This window comes from Cylas formicarius, unplaced genomic scaffold (genome assembly GCF_029955315.1).
Source record: "Cylas formicarius isolate icCylForm1 unplaced genomic scaffold, icCylForm1.1 PGA_scaffold_6__28_contigs__length_40554024, whole genome shotgun sequence".
NCBI classification, from domain to species: domain Eukaryota; kingdom Metazoa; phylum Arthropoda; class Insecta; order Coleoptera; family Brentidae; genus Cylas; species Cylas formicarius.
In genome coordinates this window covers 19,942,839-19,960,457 of record NW_026844347.1, presented here as the reverse complement: position 1 = coordinate 19,960,457, position 17,619 = coordinate 19,942,839, and the positions used below count along the sequence as shown (strand labels likewise).

Below are 17,619 nucleotides of genomic sequence, written 5' to 3'. Positions count from 1 at the left end.
TATACATTATACCTGGTGTGCATTCGCAGGCTTTTACTTACCTGTGCTCTTACTTATGATGTTTCTCCTTACTCCTTATCCTTTAAACATAATCTATACTTTTATGTTATAAGTTTTGCACGCTAATTCTGTTGTTTTACCAAAAATTGTTTGATGTAATTAAAAAATATATATATCTCAATATTTTCAATTTGTGGACAACTTTTCCTTCTACTGTTGTAGGTATTTTAAGGGATGTACTTGGATCAAATTTATTTTGCTTTTAGCCCCCTTTTGATAGATATGTTAGGTATTATTTGGATTCGTGTAAGTGATATGTAACAATATATTTTATTTTTCTGCGAATAGGGCTTAATATTAAGATATGCTGCAGTAACTTACTTCTCAAGTACTACAGAGTTGAAGTGGTGTCCAATTATTTTATTGAAGCTTTCGTTTAATTTTGTTACAATAATTGAACTGGCTGAGACATTATTGCATGTTAAAACCGTTTCATGGTTACAAGCATATACCACGAGTTTACTCTTAACAAGCTTAGCTATAAGTACGTACTTGATTAAATACAAATAATAAAAAATATTTAACAATAGATATCATCGTGTAAGATTACGAAATTTTTGGACTCAAATTCTTTGTATCTAATCTACATTTATACTCGCCCTTCGGAAGCAATAACTGGATCATTTTATCGTGATCTAGGCATATTTTGAGAAAATACTTCCATAAAAATGTCGCATCCAAACTTATTGTCAACGGCCATGTTGGTTGTTGCACGCCGCGAGGTCCTTGGTTTAAAGCGAGATTTTAAATAACCGGATTAGTAGGTACTGGTATTAAAGGGGTTCGCCCTCGCGGGGGTCCAAGCACTTAGGCCACCAGGATAAGTAGCTATATACTATATAATATTATATGGTAAAGATAATGGCAAAAATAATACTCCCAATTTAAGCTAACTTTTGTCTATTATTACTTGTGTTAACATTCATGAAATTTTTTTTGATATAGTATGTTATAATGAAATTATTTCTAAAAGCCGTGTTATTTTAATAAATTTGAAAATGCTGACTGTAAACAATAAAAAAACTTAATACTGTCAAATTTTGGTGTATGCTCATATTGCTACATATATAGAATTGTAGTGCCTAGATAAAAATATCGTTGAAATATTAGTAGCTATGTGTGAATTGACAAATATTTTAGCCAAGTTTATTCAGCTGGTGTGGAGATCTTTGAAAACAAGAAAAGAGTGGCTATAGTTATTTGGCGAAAGCTTGTAGATTGACACCTATCAATTAGCCTTTTCGAAGTAGTCATATTTCTAAGGAACAGTAAGTTTAGAACGAGATGAAACTTGACTGAAATCATTAGTTAGCTTATTGCACATACGAAATGGGTAATTACATTTTTTTTTAGTGGTACCGAGTTTTGTAAACTAAAAAAAAAAATTATCATTCACCCTCCAATAACTCCGAAAATATTCAACATATCCGAATGATTTTGTGTTTGATTTTAAGATCATACATAAGCGATGATAACTGAGGCGATATAATTTTCATAATTTATTTTCCATTTTTTTTCGTAACCTCAAGCGAAAAACTTTTTTATTTGCAAAATGTTCATACTACATGCTGCGAATGAAATGGGGTAAAATACATGAGCAAGTTTTCATATTTCTGCAATATTTCAACAGTCAACGTGGATTGAGCTGTGTAATACGGAATCAGGGACCATCCAATCTGCCAATTCTCAATTTCTTTCGGCAGGAACCTATTGAAAAACCATTCAATAAACTTGTACGAACTTTAAACAAGTTTAAAGTAGTACAAATAAGAAACTAAAAATACGAACTGTACCAATATTATTATAGAAAATTTCCATCACTTTCAACAATAGTGGTAGTAGAATAGATAGTAGTAGTGGTATCAATATATTATCTGTTGCAAATACAAAAATAATCTTTAAGTTCAATTCTCGGCTTATTAAATTAACTTAATCTAAACAATTACCAATACATTTGGTGTCCTGGGATGTTGTGAAACGGTTTTCACCAGTGCACCCAGTTTGCTTTACAACATTAACTAATTAATATATACTTTTGAAAAACCATTTAAACAGTCCTATGTAACTACAAACAAGCATTTAGATTTTGCATATAATGTGACTTTGTCAACAAAACTTTAAGGAAACATTAGGAAACTAAATCACAAATGAGTTACAACTAGTGTTTAAAGAGAAAACATTTTATTATTGATCGTTTCAACAAAAACTGATGAAGTATGAGTTACGAAATGTTGAATTGGACACTATATGCATATCATTCTGAACTGAAATTAATTTTTGCAATGCAAGTATGTTAGTTTTCGCTCAGCCCAATATTTTATTTTTTTACGCCATTACAAAGATAAATAACAAAGTACGTGTCATTTGCGTTGTTCAATTGGCAATATATAAATGAAGTAATTGATAAGCAAATTCTCATTCACAAGTACATCGCGGTAGATATTACAACCGCGCCAGGCCAAACATGATTTTGCCCAATATGCCGGTTTTGTGTTGCTTGCTTTTGGGTTTGGCATCAGTTGCTGTAAGTATTTGATAGAAAAGTCAGCAAGACGAAAATAGAAAACGGCCAACATTTTACACCTGAACGTTTTCTTATTCATCAAGAATATGAATTTGAATTAATTCGATAGATAGATAGATAGATAGAGATAATGTTATTTTTGATATAATATACAACAAAAGTTATAGTTATTATAAAATAGTCAACACACATAACGGAAGAAAAAAATTAATTGATTTTTTCTCCTTCAGCTTTTCTACCTTAAAAAATATTTTACTTATCAACTTATAATTTTACAGATAGATAAAGAGCATTTACCTTGTCTTAAAAAAATTATCGAAAAAGTAACTATATTGATATACCTACAACAGTCTGCAGCAGATAATCCGTGCAATTTCGTAAATATTTTTTTTTCTACTCCCGTTTGTAAAATACCTAATTGCACACCGATGTAGCGTGCGGGAAGCGTCACTTTACCACGTGAGTTTCGTTTCCCACGGATCCGAGCCCCTTCGGACATTTCCGAGATTTTACCGCACGGGTTTGGGAGCGATCGGATGTCTTCGGAGATATTTCCCACTCTTTGAATTTTGACGTCAATTCTGACGCTCATGTCAGTGAATGTATTCGTGTTGTTTTTGCGAAAATGTACCCAAAAACTAACGGTTGTAGAAAAAGTATAGTATGTAACAAGTTAAGGTTTTCGAACGAAGGATCTCGTTTTTAAAAAACACCTTTTTGTTTTACAAACAGAACTACGAGGTTTTATTTAACCCGTTACAAGGAGAACTAAACGCAAGGTACAAAGTGGTCATATATATATAGTTTTTATGCAAGCGTCGCGTCGCAGATACTGGGAATACTGAAGCTAGCATTTCATCAGCATATTCTGTCACATAATTAACACGTTCGGTAAACTTTTTAAGTCGCTCGTTTATTAAACACTCGTGAGTCAAATGTCCAAAAGTGGAAAACAACAGGGACGAAGGGTTGTTTTCGGAAGACTGGTCGTTCTTGGTTTTCTTGGAATCTTGCAGCAAATGGCTCTTGTAGATTTTCCATGCTATAAATATTAACAAGATTAAAATAAACATCATTCCTGTTGAAGTGGCGAGACTCCAAGTGACTGGATGAATTTCATAACCAATGTCGGGGATCGATGATTTCGCAGCTTCTCGTAGTTTTTTGATCATATTGAGATCAATCGATTGTAGTTGGAGTGGCTGGTACTTCACATCGTGATGTTCCATATTTTCAATTTTAATGGGTGGCAGTGAGAATGGGTTTGCTTTAAAAATTTCTTCTTTATTCCAAAGCTCAGTATTTTGGGTACTTATACCGCAATTATATGGAACATTGATTAGGCAGGCTTCTTCAATAAAAGCTATTTCTTTGTTTCGACAATTCATTTGTAATTTAAGTTTCTGTTCCGATGGTATTATCAAAACAAATCTACTAGTGATTGGTCGTATTATATACGTTGAAACATTTACATTGACTACGTGGCAATTTTTGTTTTCGGCATATTTAATGAGGGTTGTCACACAATCACCGATGAGCTGGGTAAGTTGATTTTCGCAAACGTAGGTGTCTTCAATGATTGGGCAGATTGATTCTTGATATTGTTGCATGTCAGTGCCCAATATTAGGTAGGGTAAATTAGGTATAATTAAGGAGTGATTCACAGGTACTGGGAACAGGTGGAATATTTCAAAAATATCTTTAAGAAAAATCGGAATATGGACGGCAAAAATTATTTTATCTTTTGTAAATTTAACTTGTAAGTTTGCTAACTGATAATAATTATTTTGATTTTCAAAAATTAGAATTTGATTATCACCATAGAGAACAGTCAATTTAAAAATTATTTGTTCTAATTCAGCCGCCGATATTACTACAGGGTGTAATGTGCTTAATTTCGCAAATGTAATGGCATTTTCTAAATTATCCAAAAAAGTTATAAAACTTTGGCAATTTAGAATTATTTGCATTAGTGTATTTTGAGCTTTAATGAAAGTAGTTATGTCAGTAATAGTTTTATTTGAATTATATTCAAAAATGTCTATATGTTTTTTAATAGCTTCTTGATTTTTCTGTAGAAGTGTTATAGTATCATTATAGTTGTCAATCAGCTGTTGAATCAACGAGGTTTGCTTTTTTAGTTGGATGTCAGATGAATGTTTACTACGCACAAGTTCTGTGATAATTTTATCATATTTTTGTCCATCCTCTGAATCGAGAGTGCCAAAAAGCCATTTCGATAATTTACCTACAACATTTATTAAACCTCTTTTTGTATGGTTATTAGGTTTTATGTTACCAAGTTTAAATTTTACTTGTGTAATTAAATATCGAACATTATTAAGTAAATTATTTCCATTAATATAGTGGACATTCTGATAATTATGTTTATTTGTATAGTTTAATGATTTTGAGGTTACAGCGTAAGCGTATTCTAAATTACGTAATTGATTAAAAAATTGAGATGTTTCTACAAAATGCAAAAATGTATGTTGATGTGGAATTATTCGAGCATTTCCTAAGCGGAAGGGGAGAAGTGGTGTTTTAATTGGGATAACTTCAATATCATTATTCGCTATCACTAATAACAGCGTAGCTGCAAGGAGGAACAGCGTTGTCCGGTTCATTAACCTGCGAAGAAGAAAAAGCTTTAGGTTTTTGGATCTGAGATTTATGAATTATTTTTTTATTTTTTGTGATAATTTTATTCCCAATATCTTGATCTATAATAACAGGTTTTCTTCGGGGTTTGTCCTTACTACGTTTTGCTGTTTTGTCAGTAACATAAACCTTTGTATTTTGTTTCATTTCAGGTGGATTTTCTCGTTTTTCGTTTTGTTTTTCATTTAAACGTATTTTTTTTTCTAACGATGTTTCGTAGATTTGTCGATAGATAGTTTTTAGTCTTTCACGTCTATCTGCGATATAATTATTTACAATGATTTCATCCGTTAAATCAAAGGGATCTAAACCGTTTACTTTTCCATTAATAACGTCAAAAGGTTTTTGTTTTGTTACGCTATGCATTGATGAATTGTAACCTATAATTGCGTATTTTATTGAATTTTTAGGGGCTTCTTTTGGTTCTTTTAATTTTAGTACCCTATATAGTTCAACAAGAGTAGAGTGAAATCTCTCTATTGGACTATTACTATTAGAATTGCCAGGAGTTGTAAAATGAATTGCAATTTTATGCAATTTACAGAAATCTAAAAGCAAAGACGTTTTAAATTCCGTACCATTATCACACGTTATTTGTTGAGGTAGGCCGTGATGACTTATAAAGCTCGCTAAACCGTCTAAGATAGCCATTGCTGTGCAAGCGGGTTCTAACGGATAAACTTGGGCGTACCGCGAAAATACGTCTATAATTGTAAGAAATTTTACGTTACATATTTGAAAAGTATCCATATGGATGGATTCTAATGGTTCAGAAGGGGTCGGTGTCAACATAAACTTTAATTTTGGTGGATGTCTATCATATTTTGTTTGTTGGCACGTGTCACAATTATTAATATATTCAGTTAGGTCAGTTTTCATATTTGGCCAATAATAGAGCCTTTTTAATGCTATTAGGCTTTCATTAATTCCACGATGACAGGTTTTTTCATGATGATATGTAATTAGGTCTTTTTGTTTTGTCCTGTCAGTGATGTCAGTTAAAAGAGATTTCGATATTACCAATTTATAAGCACGGTTTTTAAATGTATTTGGTAACAAAACAGATAGTTCTCGATTTAAATCTATTTCGGTGTTTTGTACATAAAGGCAGTACATTTTTGTTGGATCCAAATAATCTAAAAAGAATTTAATTATTTCATTTTGATAGTTTTGACTTAAATAAACAGAAAATCTAGATTTATTTTGAAATGGGTAACTCCTAATCACGTGATAACGACCGTTTGTTTTTTGGTTAAATATTATTTGATTAGAATAAGTATTTAAACAATTTTCGGTAATTGGTATATTTAATATTGGATCTTCAGCTGCTGAGTGTACTGTCTCACCAGTATTAGGAATATTTGGCGGTTTAATTTGAATGTCCGAGATGATATTAATTTTTGGAGTGTTTACATTTTCTAGAGGGTTAAACACGTCTTCAATTTGTTCCAATTGTTCAAGGCTTATATTTTGATCTTCTTCATGTATGTATTTATCGATGTCTTCATTAATATCTCCAGTGACTCTTTATCTATCATATTTAGTTCAAAATTTTCTTTATGAAAGTCCGGAAAAGATAAAACATTTAGAGGTTGTGGGAAATTTAACGTTATATTTTTCTCAGTGTAATTAAAAACTTCTGTTTGCGCAAAACCGTTTTTTGCAGTAGTAAGTGTTTCTGGAAAATAGAGACCTTCAATGACTTGCTCGGGAATAATAACATCATTGTTTTGTGTTACTGGAATTCTTACGTTAACAATTTCGTGTGCATTCACAGTAATACAATATATTTCGTTTTGTGGTTGTCTAAATAAAATTGGTATATTAGTTGTATTATTCCTTAATTGTTTATTGACAATATCGATAGAAAAATTAAAACGTTTTAGGTCGTTTAATCCTATTATACCGTAAACAAATTTATGAAAGTCAAAAAGAATAAAAGATAGGTTGGTATTAGCCTTTAATTCTGGGAAAGCCGGAATATCTGCTTTAAATAGAGTTTCTTTTTCACCAGTTCCTGTTTTAATAATAGTTGGGGAATGATATATTTTTTCACAATAAAATTTTTCTGCAATGGAAGGTCGAAGAATCGAGTGAAAACAACCAGTATCAATTAAAAGTTTAATTGCGGGTTCTTTAATCTGGATGTACGGTAAACTATTATTAATTTGGGTATACATTTCTAATGTCATTTCGTTGAGTCGCATTGGCTCGTTATTGTAAAATTTTGAGAGATTTGATTTTCAATATCAGGGTGTTCGTCAAAATTTTGAGTGTCATTAAGGTATTCAATTTGATTTGATAATTCAATTTCAGAGTATTCCTCTTGGTGAATATTTTCATTTTGAAATACCGCAGATGTTTCATCTGTTTGTACCGCGTTACTTTCGTCGATTTGGTATAATTCTTGCGAAATAAAATTTCTAGGGCCAGTAGGTTTGAAATGGTTAATTTGATTATTTTGACGTGGTATAGTATAGTTTGTTCTTGTTGACATAGGTTCGGGTTTATTGTTAGGCACCTGACCTGTCGGTTTAAATACGTTTTTAGGTGGGCCAAAAACTTGCCTATTTGTAGGAAAATTTCTTGGAACTTCGCGTGGTTGAGGCATATTAATTGGACCTCTGGGAAAACTATTAGTCTGGGGAGTAAACTGATTTTGATCATGCCTAATTCTAAAATTTTGATTATGGTGATTATTGTTTTGAAAATAATTTGTAGGGCGAATCGGTTGTACATAATTAAAATTTTGGTTACTAAAATAATTTGGATTTTGTGAAAATTGTTTAACGGGTTCGATAGAAGTATTAGGCAAAACTTTTGATTGAATTGGAGTTCTGAAGATATTTTGTGTATATTGAAAATTTTCCTCTTCAATAATTTGGGTCATAGCTATTTCTATACAGCTCGGATTTTTAAGTCTTATAATACTTTGTAATTGTCCTGGTAATCCTCTAATAAACGTCCTTAAACAAATTTGATCGTATTGACGTAAATGAATTACTTTGCTTGCATTATCCATAGTATCGGCAGGAAATGAATTAATTTTTTGAGCAAGGATACTTCTTAAAACTTGTAATCTTTTCCCAAAATCTAAAGGATGTTCATTTTTAAAGGGGGTGGAAATAAACAAATCCTGTTCTAAACATTCTAAATTTCGTCTATCGCCCAAACAATTTAACAAAGCTCCTTTAATATTGTCCCACGTTACTAACTCCATTCTACAGCCTACTAGAATTTGTGCGCGATCAACAAGTTTCATTCTTGTAGTTCTTAACAAATATTGTTTTAAAATTTCGTCGTTTCCTTGGCCATATGTATCAAAAAGGAAATCTCCAGCTGATAGAAAACTATTTAAAGTGTTGGAATCACCATTATATGGCAGAATACTATCTATAAACATTTTTAACAAAGTGTAATTTACACCTGAATTCGACGATTGATTAGAATTCATTTTCAAATTGATTTGACTATTCTCTACTTTCTTTTCCACTAAATTTAACGAAGTAAAAAACGCACTTAAATTGTCGACGTCTTTATCCTCGTTCATAAATTTAATTGATTTTGAAATTTCTTAGAATTGAACTTAAAACTAAGAATCCTAAAATTATTTCCACCGTCCTAACCAGGGAAGATGAAAGGAGAACAATAGGAATTTTGGGCACCTACCTTGATTTCTCTTAGTCGTCAGCCTATTCTTCCTATTGGAATTTTCCTTTCGTAGCACTGCTTGCGGGGGTGATTTCTTGCCTTCCTTGCCCTCAGTCGAACTCAATCACGTTGGGTTTGTCAGACAGTCTATCACTGGTTCGTTTTGGAGTCTAAGGGTTGAAACCCATGTTTCGCGATCAAATCGTCCCGATGACGTGGCTTTGACCGAAAACTACCCCAAATCCTACCGACTGCGCCAGTTAAGGTTTTCGAACGAAGGATCTCGTTTTTAAAAAACACCTTTTTGTTTTACAAACAGAACTACGAGGTTTTATTTAACCCGTTACAAGGAGAACTAAACCCAAAGTACTAAGTGGTCATATATATAAAGTTTTTATGCAAGCGTCGCGTCGCAGATACTGGGAATACTGAAGCTAGCATTTCATCAGCATATTCTGTCACATAATTAACACGTTCGGTAAACTTTTTAAGTCGCTCGTTTATTAAACACTCGTGAGTCAAATGTCATTTACCGCACTTGTTCCATAATATACTATTTTTTATATACTGAAATACTGAATTTTTTATTAAATGTAATATAGAGGTACTAGTTTCCTCGGGATATTTTCAGATGTTTCAACTGATGAGTGTTATTTAATAGAATCATGTTCTGTGTCTTATTCAAAACATTTTAAATATATTAATAGCGGTGGGGAAGGGTGCTTATTGTTTGAAATCAATGCTATAAAATATTTCTTAATATACAGGCTAGCCGAAACTATAATGAACTTATTCATTAAAGTTTGGGCGTTGAAGTTACGAGGTCGGGTAATCTCTAGTCTCTTTTTCTGCAGTTTAAAGTGGTTGCAAAGGAATTCTTTTTCGTTAAAAAAAAATGAATATCCTCTATTCGATTGCCACCTCTTTTTGCAACGTAAAAGGTTCTTAAAATCGAAACTGAAAGACAGATTAGCTTCACAGTAAATGATATAAATTAGTTAATTTTTGAGCAGGATTAACAACTTTGAGATTGTCGTGCAAAAATAATTACGATAATTTCATATGGGTACACTGAATATCAAAAACTAGACACAAAGTGGAAAATACTTTTATTTTTGGTTAGTTAGTTAGTTGAGAATAATTAATAATATTATTCTAATAAAATACACAACACAAAAACGACCTAACAATATTTAGATACAATTATTCTTCAGTAATTTTCGAAAATGAAACAGACACTAATTTTGGGTCAACCAGTGAAAAACATCAACGGACAAATAACATTTACAATTACAGTTTGCTGATCCTATCGTTTCAATTCCAAACGGAGAATTGCAAGGTTTGCAACTACAATCACCAGAGCTGAATGAGTTTTATGCTTTCTTAGGGGTCCCATATGGACAACCGCCAATAGGAGATTTGCGTTTCGAGGTAAACGTCCATTTGTTTAACGACAGAGAATCACAGAAAATTCATTTGCAGAGTCCTCAACCAGCTCTCCCATGGAATGGAACACTTGACGCTACTCAGGAAAGAGATGGATGCCTTCCACTTAGCAATTACAGTTTTTATCCTAATCCGGGACCCAAAAGCGAAGACTGTTTATATCTAAATATATATACGCCGCAATTAAATGTAAGCAGTCCCAAAAACGTCGCATTATAATTTAACACTCGTCTACTTTTATAGCAATCCGCCAATTTGCCAGTCATGTTTTGGATTTTTGGCGGTGGATTCGTAGGTGGAAGCAAGGATTACAGATATTTCGGGCCGCAATTTCTCCTCGTAAATGACGTGATTGTAGTCACAATTAATCACAGACTAGGTCCTTTCGGGTTTTTATCTACCGCTGATAATGTCATATTGGGAAATATGGGTTTGAAAGATCAAAATCTTGCTCTTCAGTGGGTGCAGTCCAATATAAAATATTTCGGTGGCGATCCTCAGAAAGTAACGGTTTTCGGAGAAAGCTCCGGCGGACAATCTACAGGGCTTCACATTCTAAGCAAAAAATCTAGAGGTTAGTGTGATTAAGTAGCAACATCTTCTGTTAATATAATATAGATTATTGCCGGATCTACTAAGTAGAATTTTCACTCTCAATCATAGATAAAGGGAATTATCACAGATCTCTAATAAATTATTTTTTCTTCTCCCGTCTGTAAAATATCTTTTTTTTTACCGCACAGATTTGGAAGCAATCGGATGTTTTCGGAGATATTTCCCACGCCTTAATTTTGACGTTTGACAATCTTGACCGTCATGTCAGTGGTCAACGGTGGTAGAAAAAGTAAAGTATGCAATACGTTCGGTAAACTTCTTAAGTCACTCGTATATTAAACACTCGCTCCGCTCGTGTCAAGTAAACTTGTGAATCGAATGCCGTTTACCGCCCTTGTTGCATAATATACTATAATAATAATGAATTCCATCTATTATACAGTAATCCAAATTTTCTCGAGAGCACCACAAATCACTTCAAACAAGTCTGTTTATTTGTTCGTCTCTTACTTTTGCTTTTACAACTTTTTAAAAATAAAAACTCGACGATAGACTATTTTCAAATGACTTGAACTTCAACACCAAAATTGTTTACTCTAAAAGTTACGACGCCATTTAAATTAGTGAAATGGCAGTATTTTTGGAGCTGATTAGCGTAACCGTAAAACAATCATTATGATTTTTTAAAATGCAGAAATAAAATGGTAATAAGTAATTTCAATGTTGTCTTGTTCGCCATGGTATTATAGATATAAACAAAATATGGAAAGTCGGTGGCATTCTATTTATTGTTCCAAATGAAAGATTAATAACATCAATTACTTCAAAATAGTGTCTGTACACCGAAAAGCGCCTACACGAAAAATGTATTGTTGCGTACTGGGTAAAAAGGCTCATTTATATTCGAGCTCGTAGGCTAATTTGATATTTAGGCTATGAATTTTTTTAAGGGCTGTTCAGAGCTGCAATATGTCAAAGTGGTTGCTCGATCACTGATGGATTTCAACCCGACCCAAAGACTTATGCGTATGCGGTGGCTCAACAAATCGATGAAACCATAACTGAAAAAAACTCCTCTTTAGAATTAAAGAACTTTTTGTTGAAGCAACCCGCAGAAACCCTAGTAATAGCCGCAAAAGCAGTAGGCACTTCTGGTGTAAGTGATCGGATGTTTTTGAGTTCAATTTTCATTTCAAATTCTATTTCCCAGATTAGACCAGTTCTTGAAGTAGAAGACGATGAAGCTTTTTTGACACAACCGTTCTATGCACTTGTAGAGGCAGGAGATATAAATCCTGTCGCACTTATTGTTGGAGCTACGTCTGAAGAAGCTCTTGGTTTTATTGGTAGTATGAAATTTTGACAATCAATGTCACATATTTATAAATTTAATTTGTTTCTTTTTTAGATGAAGACCAACTTGCAGGCGTTGCCGAGGGTTATGACGAAGATTGGTCAACATTAGTTCCTAGACATTTAAGACCGATAGAAGGTTCAAATTTGACTGAGATAGGCGAACTTATAAAGAACACCTACGTTGGCGTAAACGGAACGTTCGCTGATGATCTTGTCGCAACCCTTGAAGTAAGTTGTATGTGTTACCGTACTATCATTTGGTTTAAATGCCACGTCATTTATTAAAGTCCTATATATACTTATCATTAATAGCTTAATAGGTGTACCTGGTTGTGGTTCGTTTTTTGAATGAAAACGAAGTAATGTCTAAATGAATAGTCCATCAAGTGATGGGAAAAAAGAGATCCTAGAAAGAGAACCGCAGCTCTGCTCTGATCTCTTAGAAGCTTGACGAAAGTCGAAATTACATTAGGATAACATGAAGCTACTTTAAAATGTCTGCTGACACCAACCAATGTCAGGAGTCAGTATTAAGAATAGTGTGATTATTACCTGCTGGCGTATTCTAACTCTTAGAATATAACCTTAAATCAGTAGTGTAGTAAAAACTTTTTTAAGACCCTAAACAATTTCAAAGCATGGAGTATAATGGAAATTAAGTTAGGAAAGATAAATGATAAAGTTAAGATAAAAGATAAGATCTAAATTATATTAGAATGAATATATTAATTAACTAGTATAAAGTTCAATATATTATGTAACAAGTTTGATAAATGTCACTTTAGTCACGAGTTTGATTTGGCAAGATTGAGCTTAATAAAAGAGTGTCCAAAAAACTTTATTAACGTTTTATATACTATACTGTTTCTACGATCATTAATTTTTGGGTATACTACTATGGCTAAAACCTACCTCTCTAATTGGGTAGTTAAGAGTAGGGAGAAAAAAAGACTTCCATATTTACCCCAAATTGAAAATTTGTAGTAGCCGAGAATATCGTTAAAAAATGGAAGTAATAATTAAATTGTTGATTATGTTGTTGAATATATCGGATGTCAACGCGATTATTGATCAAGGCGTCTCTTCTTTACTTCAGAGTAAATTATCTAAAATTTTGAATCTAAGCAAAACTTGACAGGATTGTAAAAAATGCCGTTCAAAAAAAATTTTGGCTTCTGAAGATTTCCAGAATTAGTACTCCATTTATTAACATGTAAGAAAAAGCATGTAAAATTGAAATACTAATAGTATACTAATAATAATAACAAAATAACATAAACATTAATTCAAAAACGATCAATAAATATTTAATATTTTTTTGAAAAATACAACAAAAACATTGAATCAATCTAACTCTTCAATAATTAAATAATATCTGTACAATATTATTTTATTTTTTAACATTAATTAAATCTGGGATCATCACGTCATACGTTGAACAAATTGTATAAAAGCTCTCTGGAAATAGTGTGCATCGTATAGTTCAAAATTTGTTTTTTCAGTTGGGGCAGTTTTTAAAAGTTTAATTGTCTATTATATGCCGAGTTGGGTTTTATGGTACCTTGCGGCACTTTTTAGGTTCATATATAAATATTCGAAAGCTCTTAAGTTAAAAACTAATAATAATTGATTGGTGAGATGTACGTACAACATTTTGTCAAAAATTCATGAACAAGGAACGACTTAGATTAAAATAAATAGTAACTTTTTAAAAATTCGCCGCAGCATTAACGCGATTTTATCTTTTTATAAACAGTTAATTCTAATTCTAATTCTAAAAATCAGTTTTTTAAAGAAAGATCTGAAGTCTTTGAAGCTATATTCAGTTTCCAATTTCCCCCCCCAAAAAAAAATAGCTCCATGCCTAACATTTAACATGTATATTTTTTTATAGCATTGAATTCTATATTAAATTGCATGTTCAACAATACATGACAACTATTGGGAATTTTCTAATGGATTAAGTTAGGTTCCGTTGATAAATTTCTTTAGTCACTAGTCACGCAAACTTGGAACTAAAGTTGTGACTTTCTATTTGTCCGCGTTCGCTCCTATGTCTACCGGAACGATAGTCCGGTGAATTCATTTATTATAGGTAAAACAGACATAACACGAAAATGTAATAAGTAATTCGTTGTGTCTCGGCATATTTATTCGTCATATCATCCTGTGGTAGGATGAACTTTAGAGTGTTCAAAGTGTCGACAAAATCTGTTTAGAATATATTTGTGTCTTGACGTGATTAAGGAAGATAGAAAGTATAAAGAGATATTTGGAACCGTAGGCAGTGACTGTGAATTGAGAATTTCAGCTGTCTTTTATATATCGCTTATCGGAATAAACTTGTAATAATATAATATACAGATCTATTTCTGGTACTATTTATTCCTGTACACTTCTATAAATTTGACTAGTCTGTCTGGAGACAGTTCATATCGACTGCAACTCCGCCAAGACTGTCATTAACTATTTATGATTTGTCTAAGTTTAAAATATATCCATTCTCGTCATACTGACGTCTAAACAAGGTTTCTGTGTGATATGAGGATATCCAAACGGCTTTTGGTGGCTCAAAAAGCTGTCAAATAATGTCATTCAATATTATTTTAAGGATCAATAATAGCATGGAATTTTTACCTACTTGACAGACAGAAAAAAATTGTTAATGTTATAGATTGTATTTTTTAAAACTAGTTTCGCCATATATTTTAAGTTTATTAACGCCTTGATCTTGATTAGTATTACTCAGATAACATAAATGTCAAAGCTGCTATAAAGATGGCTCAGCTACACTCAGCCTTCAACCCGGCTTATTTATTCCAATTTTCGTTTTACGGAAGTAAGGCCCAAGGACACTACAATATTGAGGGTATATTTTCAGTCAATTTAAGAAAACGTATTTTTTAATATTGCGTGTGCTCTTAGGAGGTGGAAAAGCGGGACATTTTGATGATGTACCGTATGTATTCAACATGACCACCTATCCATTGGTCACTGACGCGGATGATTTATGCAGGAAACAAATTAGTAGACTTTGGACTAATTTTGCCAAGACATTGTGAGTTACCACTAATTAGTATAAGGGCCGAATTAAATGAGTATTTTTCACAAATTGTAGAAATCCTACACCTGCGGGCGACGAACTCTTACAAAATGTAATCTGGAGCCCAGTAACCCCGGATAATATACAGTATTTGGATATAGACGATACCTTGGAAGTGAAACCTAATCGAAAAGTGAAAGAATACGCTACTTGGAATTACGTATATGATACGTACGCCACTAAACCTATAATAACATTTTGAATACCCATTCATTCCCAATTTAAATGTTATTGTTAAATATGAATAAAGAGTTTGAGTAACCGTTAGTTTACTGATCGTTGACAACTAAGCTATATAGAAAGTTCTTTGGTAGATTTTGTCACATTTAGTAATTTTGTTATAAATTGAATTTATTCACTAGTCATGTCGTTATCAAACTATTGATAGATAGCAATCAAATTTAAAATAACAAAAAATTTGCACACGACATGCAATATGATAACACCACTAAAATTAGACGCTTTAGTAATTATTATCTTTTGTTGTGTGCGGTAGCTGATTTTGGTTTGTCTTAAAGACGTTATTAATTAAAAAAACATCTGAGGTTCCTTCTAAAGCAAATTAGATTATTTACACAGATAAACGAATAGTTAACTATAATTTTATTATTATCATTATTATTAATTTTTCGCGTCATTAAATTAAAGGTTTAAATTTGGCTGTAAACTTAATTATGCGCGGATCAAACGTACTGACTTTAGGACGTCAGCTTGGTTACCCACGGTTGCAAGCAACTTCGGACATTTAAAGTACTTTAGTCATGGGCTTGGGAGCGACATGATGTTTTTGGTCGATTTTAGTTGATGGTGATTTTTAGTTTGATAATTGAACTCCACCTGCGACTGCTGGTGCGTGAATTGAGTACCTCATCAGTAGTCCCTGCCGGTCCCAAGCCCGGATAAAGGGGCGATAGGCCAGCTCCCTATCCCCCGGGAAAAAAACCATAGCTAAAAATTTCGACAATTTGCCTCGGAACCAAGACAGTATTAAACGACGACGAAAATTGCAAAGAAAAAGGACATCACGATTCGGTACATGGAATATATACGCACTAAATACGCAAAAGTCTTCCAAGAATTACAAAGGAAAGGAATGGATGTCTGTACCTTAACAGAAACAAAGAAAAAGGGTAAAGGAAACAAAATAGTAGGAGATTATATTCACGTCTGTCGGTTAAGGCATCTGACTGGAAATCAGATTCTCTATCAGCATAGGTTCGAAACCTACCTATTGCAAACGACCATTGTTTTGTTTGAAATATAATTTTCGTATATAGCAGCTTATCCCAGAAAATTTTGTCAATTACGGGGACTGAGTGCATAAATCTATAACAATGTAATGCCTTTATATTTCATATGGCACATCACCAGAATTAAGGCGTCTGTCTAGAAATCAGATTCTCTATTTCAGCGTAGGTTCGAAACCTACCTACTGCAAACGCCCATTGTTTTGCTGGAAATATAATGTTTGTACAAACAGACTTAGCCTTGATCTGTCGGTTAAGGCGTCTGACTAGAAATGAGATTCTCCATGGCAGCGTAGGTTCCAAACCTACCTACTGCAAATGGCCATTGTTTTGCTTGAAATATAAGTTTTGTAATTAGCAGCTCAGCCCAAAAAAATTGGTCAATTATGGGGATTGAGTGCATCAATTTACAACAATATAACGCCCTTATATTTCAAATGGCACATCACCAGAAATAGTTCTACTTTCAAACAGATTTAGCCCTGGTCTGTCGGTTAAGGCGTCTGACTAGAAATCAGATTCTCTATGGCAGCGTAGGTTCGAAACCTACCTACTGCAAACGGCCATTGTTTTGCTTGAAATACATATTTTTTAATTAACAGCTCAGCTCAGAAATTCTTCTCAAATATGGGGATTGAGTGCATTAATTTATAAAAATATAATGGCCTTATATTTCAAACGCATGCCACATCACCAGAAATTATGGGGATTGAGTGCATAAATTTATAACAATATAAATGCCCTTATTTTTCAAATGGCACATCACCAGAAATTGATCTACTTTCAAACAGATTTAGCCCTGGTCTGTCGGATAAATATAATGGCCTTATATTTCAAACGCATGCCACATCACCAGAAATAGTTCGACCTTCAAACAGATATAGCCTTGGTCTGTCGGTTAAGGCATCTGACTGGAAATCAGATTCTCTATCAGCATAGGTTCGAAAGCTACCTATTGCAAACGACCATTGTTTTGCTTGAAATATAATGTTTGTAAATAGCAGCTTATCCCAGAA

The 17,619-nt window shown here is 32.8% G+C and overlaps 1 protein-coding gene across 2 annotated transcripts; it reads left to right on the top strand.

The window, feature by feature from the left end:
• The first annotated feature begins 2,490 nt into the window (after positions 1-2,490).
• On the top strand, positions 2,491-15,614 carry LOC132703518 (juvenile hormone esterase-like). 2 transcript variants are annotated; one of them, XM_060672836.1, is made up of 10 exons: positions 2,491-2,584; positions 10,193-10,327; positions 10,379-10,531; positions 10,586-10,916; positions 11,848-12,053; positions 12,108-12,243; positions 12,306-12,481; positions 14,993-15,122; positions 15,179-15,311; positions 15,372-15,614. In XM_060672836.1, exons 1-10 carry the CDS (start codon positions 2,525-2,527, stop codon positions 15,556-15,558), a joined length of 1,647 nt encoding a protein of 548 aa, XP_060528819.1. In that variant the 5' UTR covers positions 2,491-2,524; the 3' UTR covers positions 15,559-15,614. The 2 variants fall into 2 exon arrangements, with proteins under 2 accessions (XP_060528819.1, XP_060528818.1); XM_060672835.1 differs by having other exon boundaries at positions 12,108-12,246.
• Positions 15,615-17,619: the final 2,005 nt, after the last annotated feature.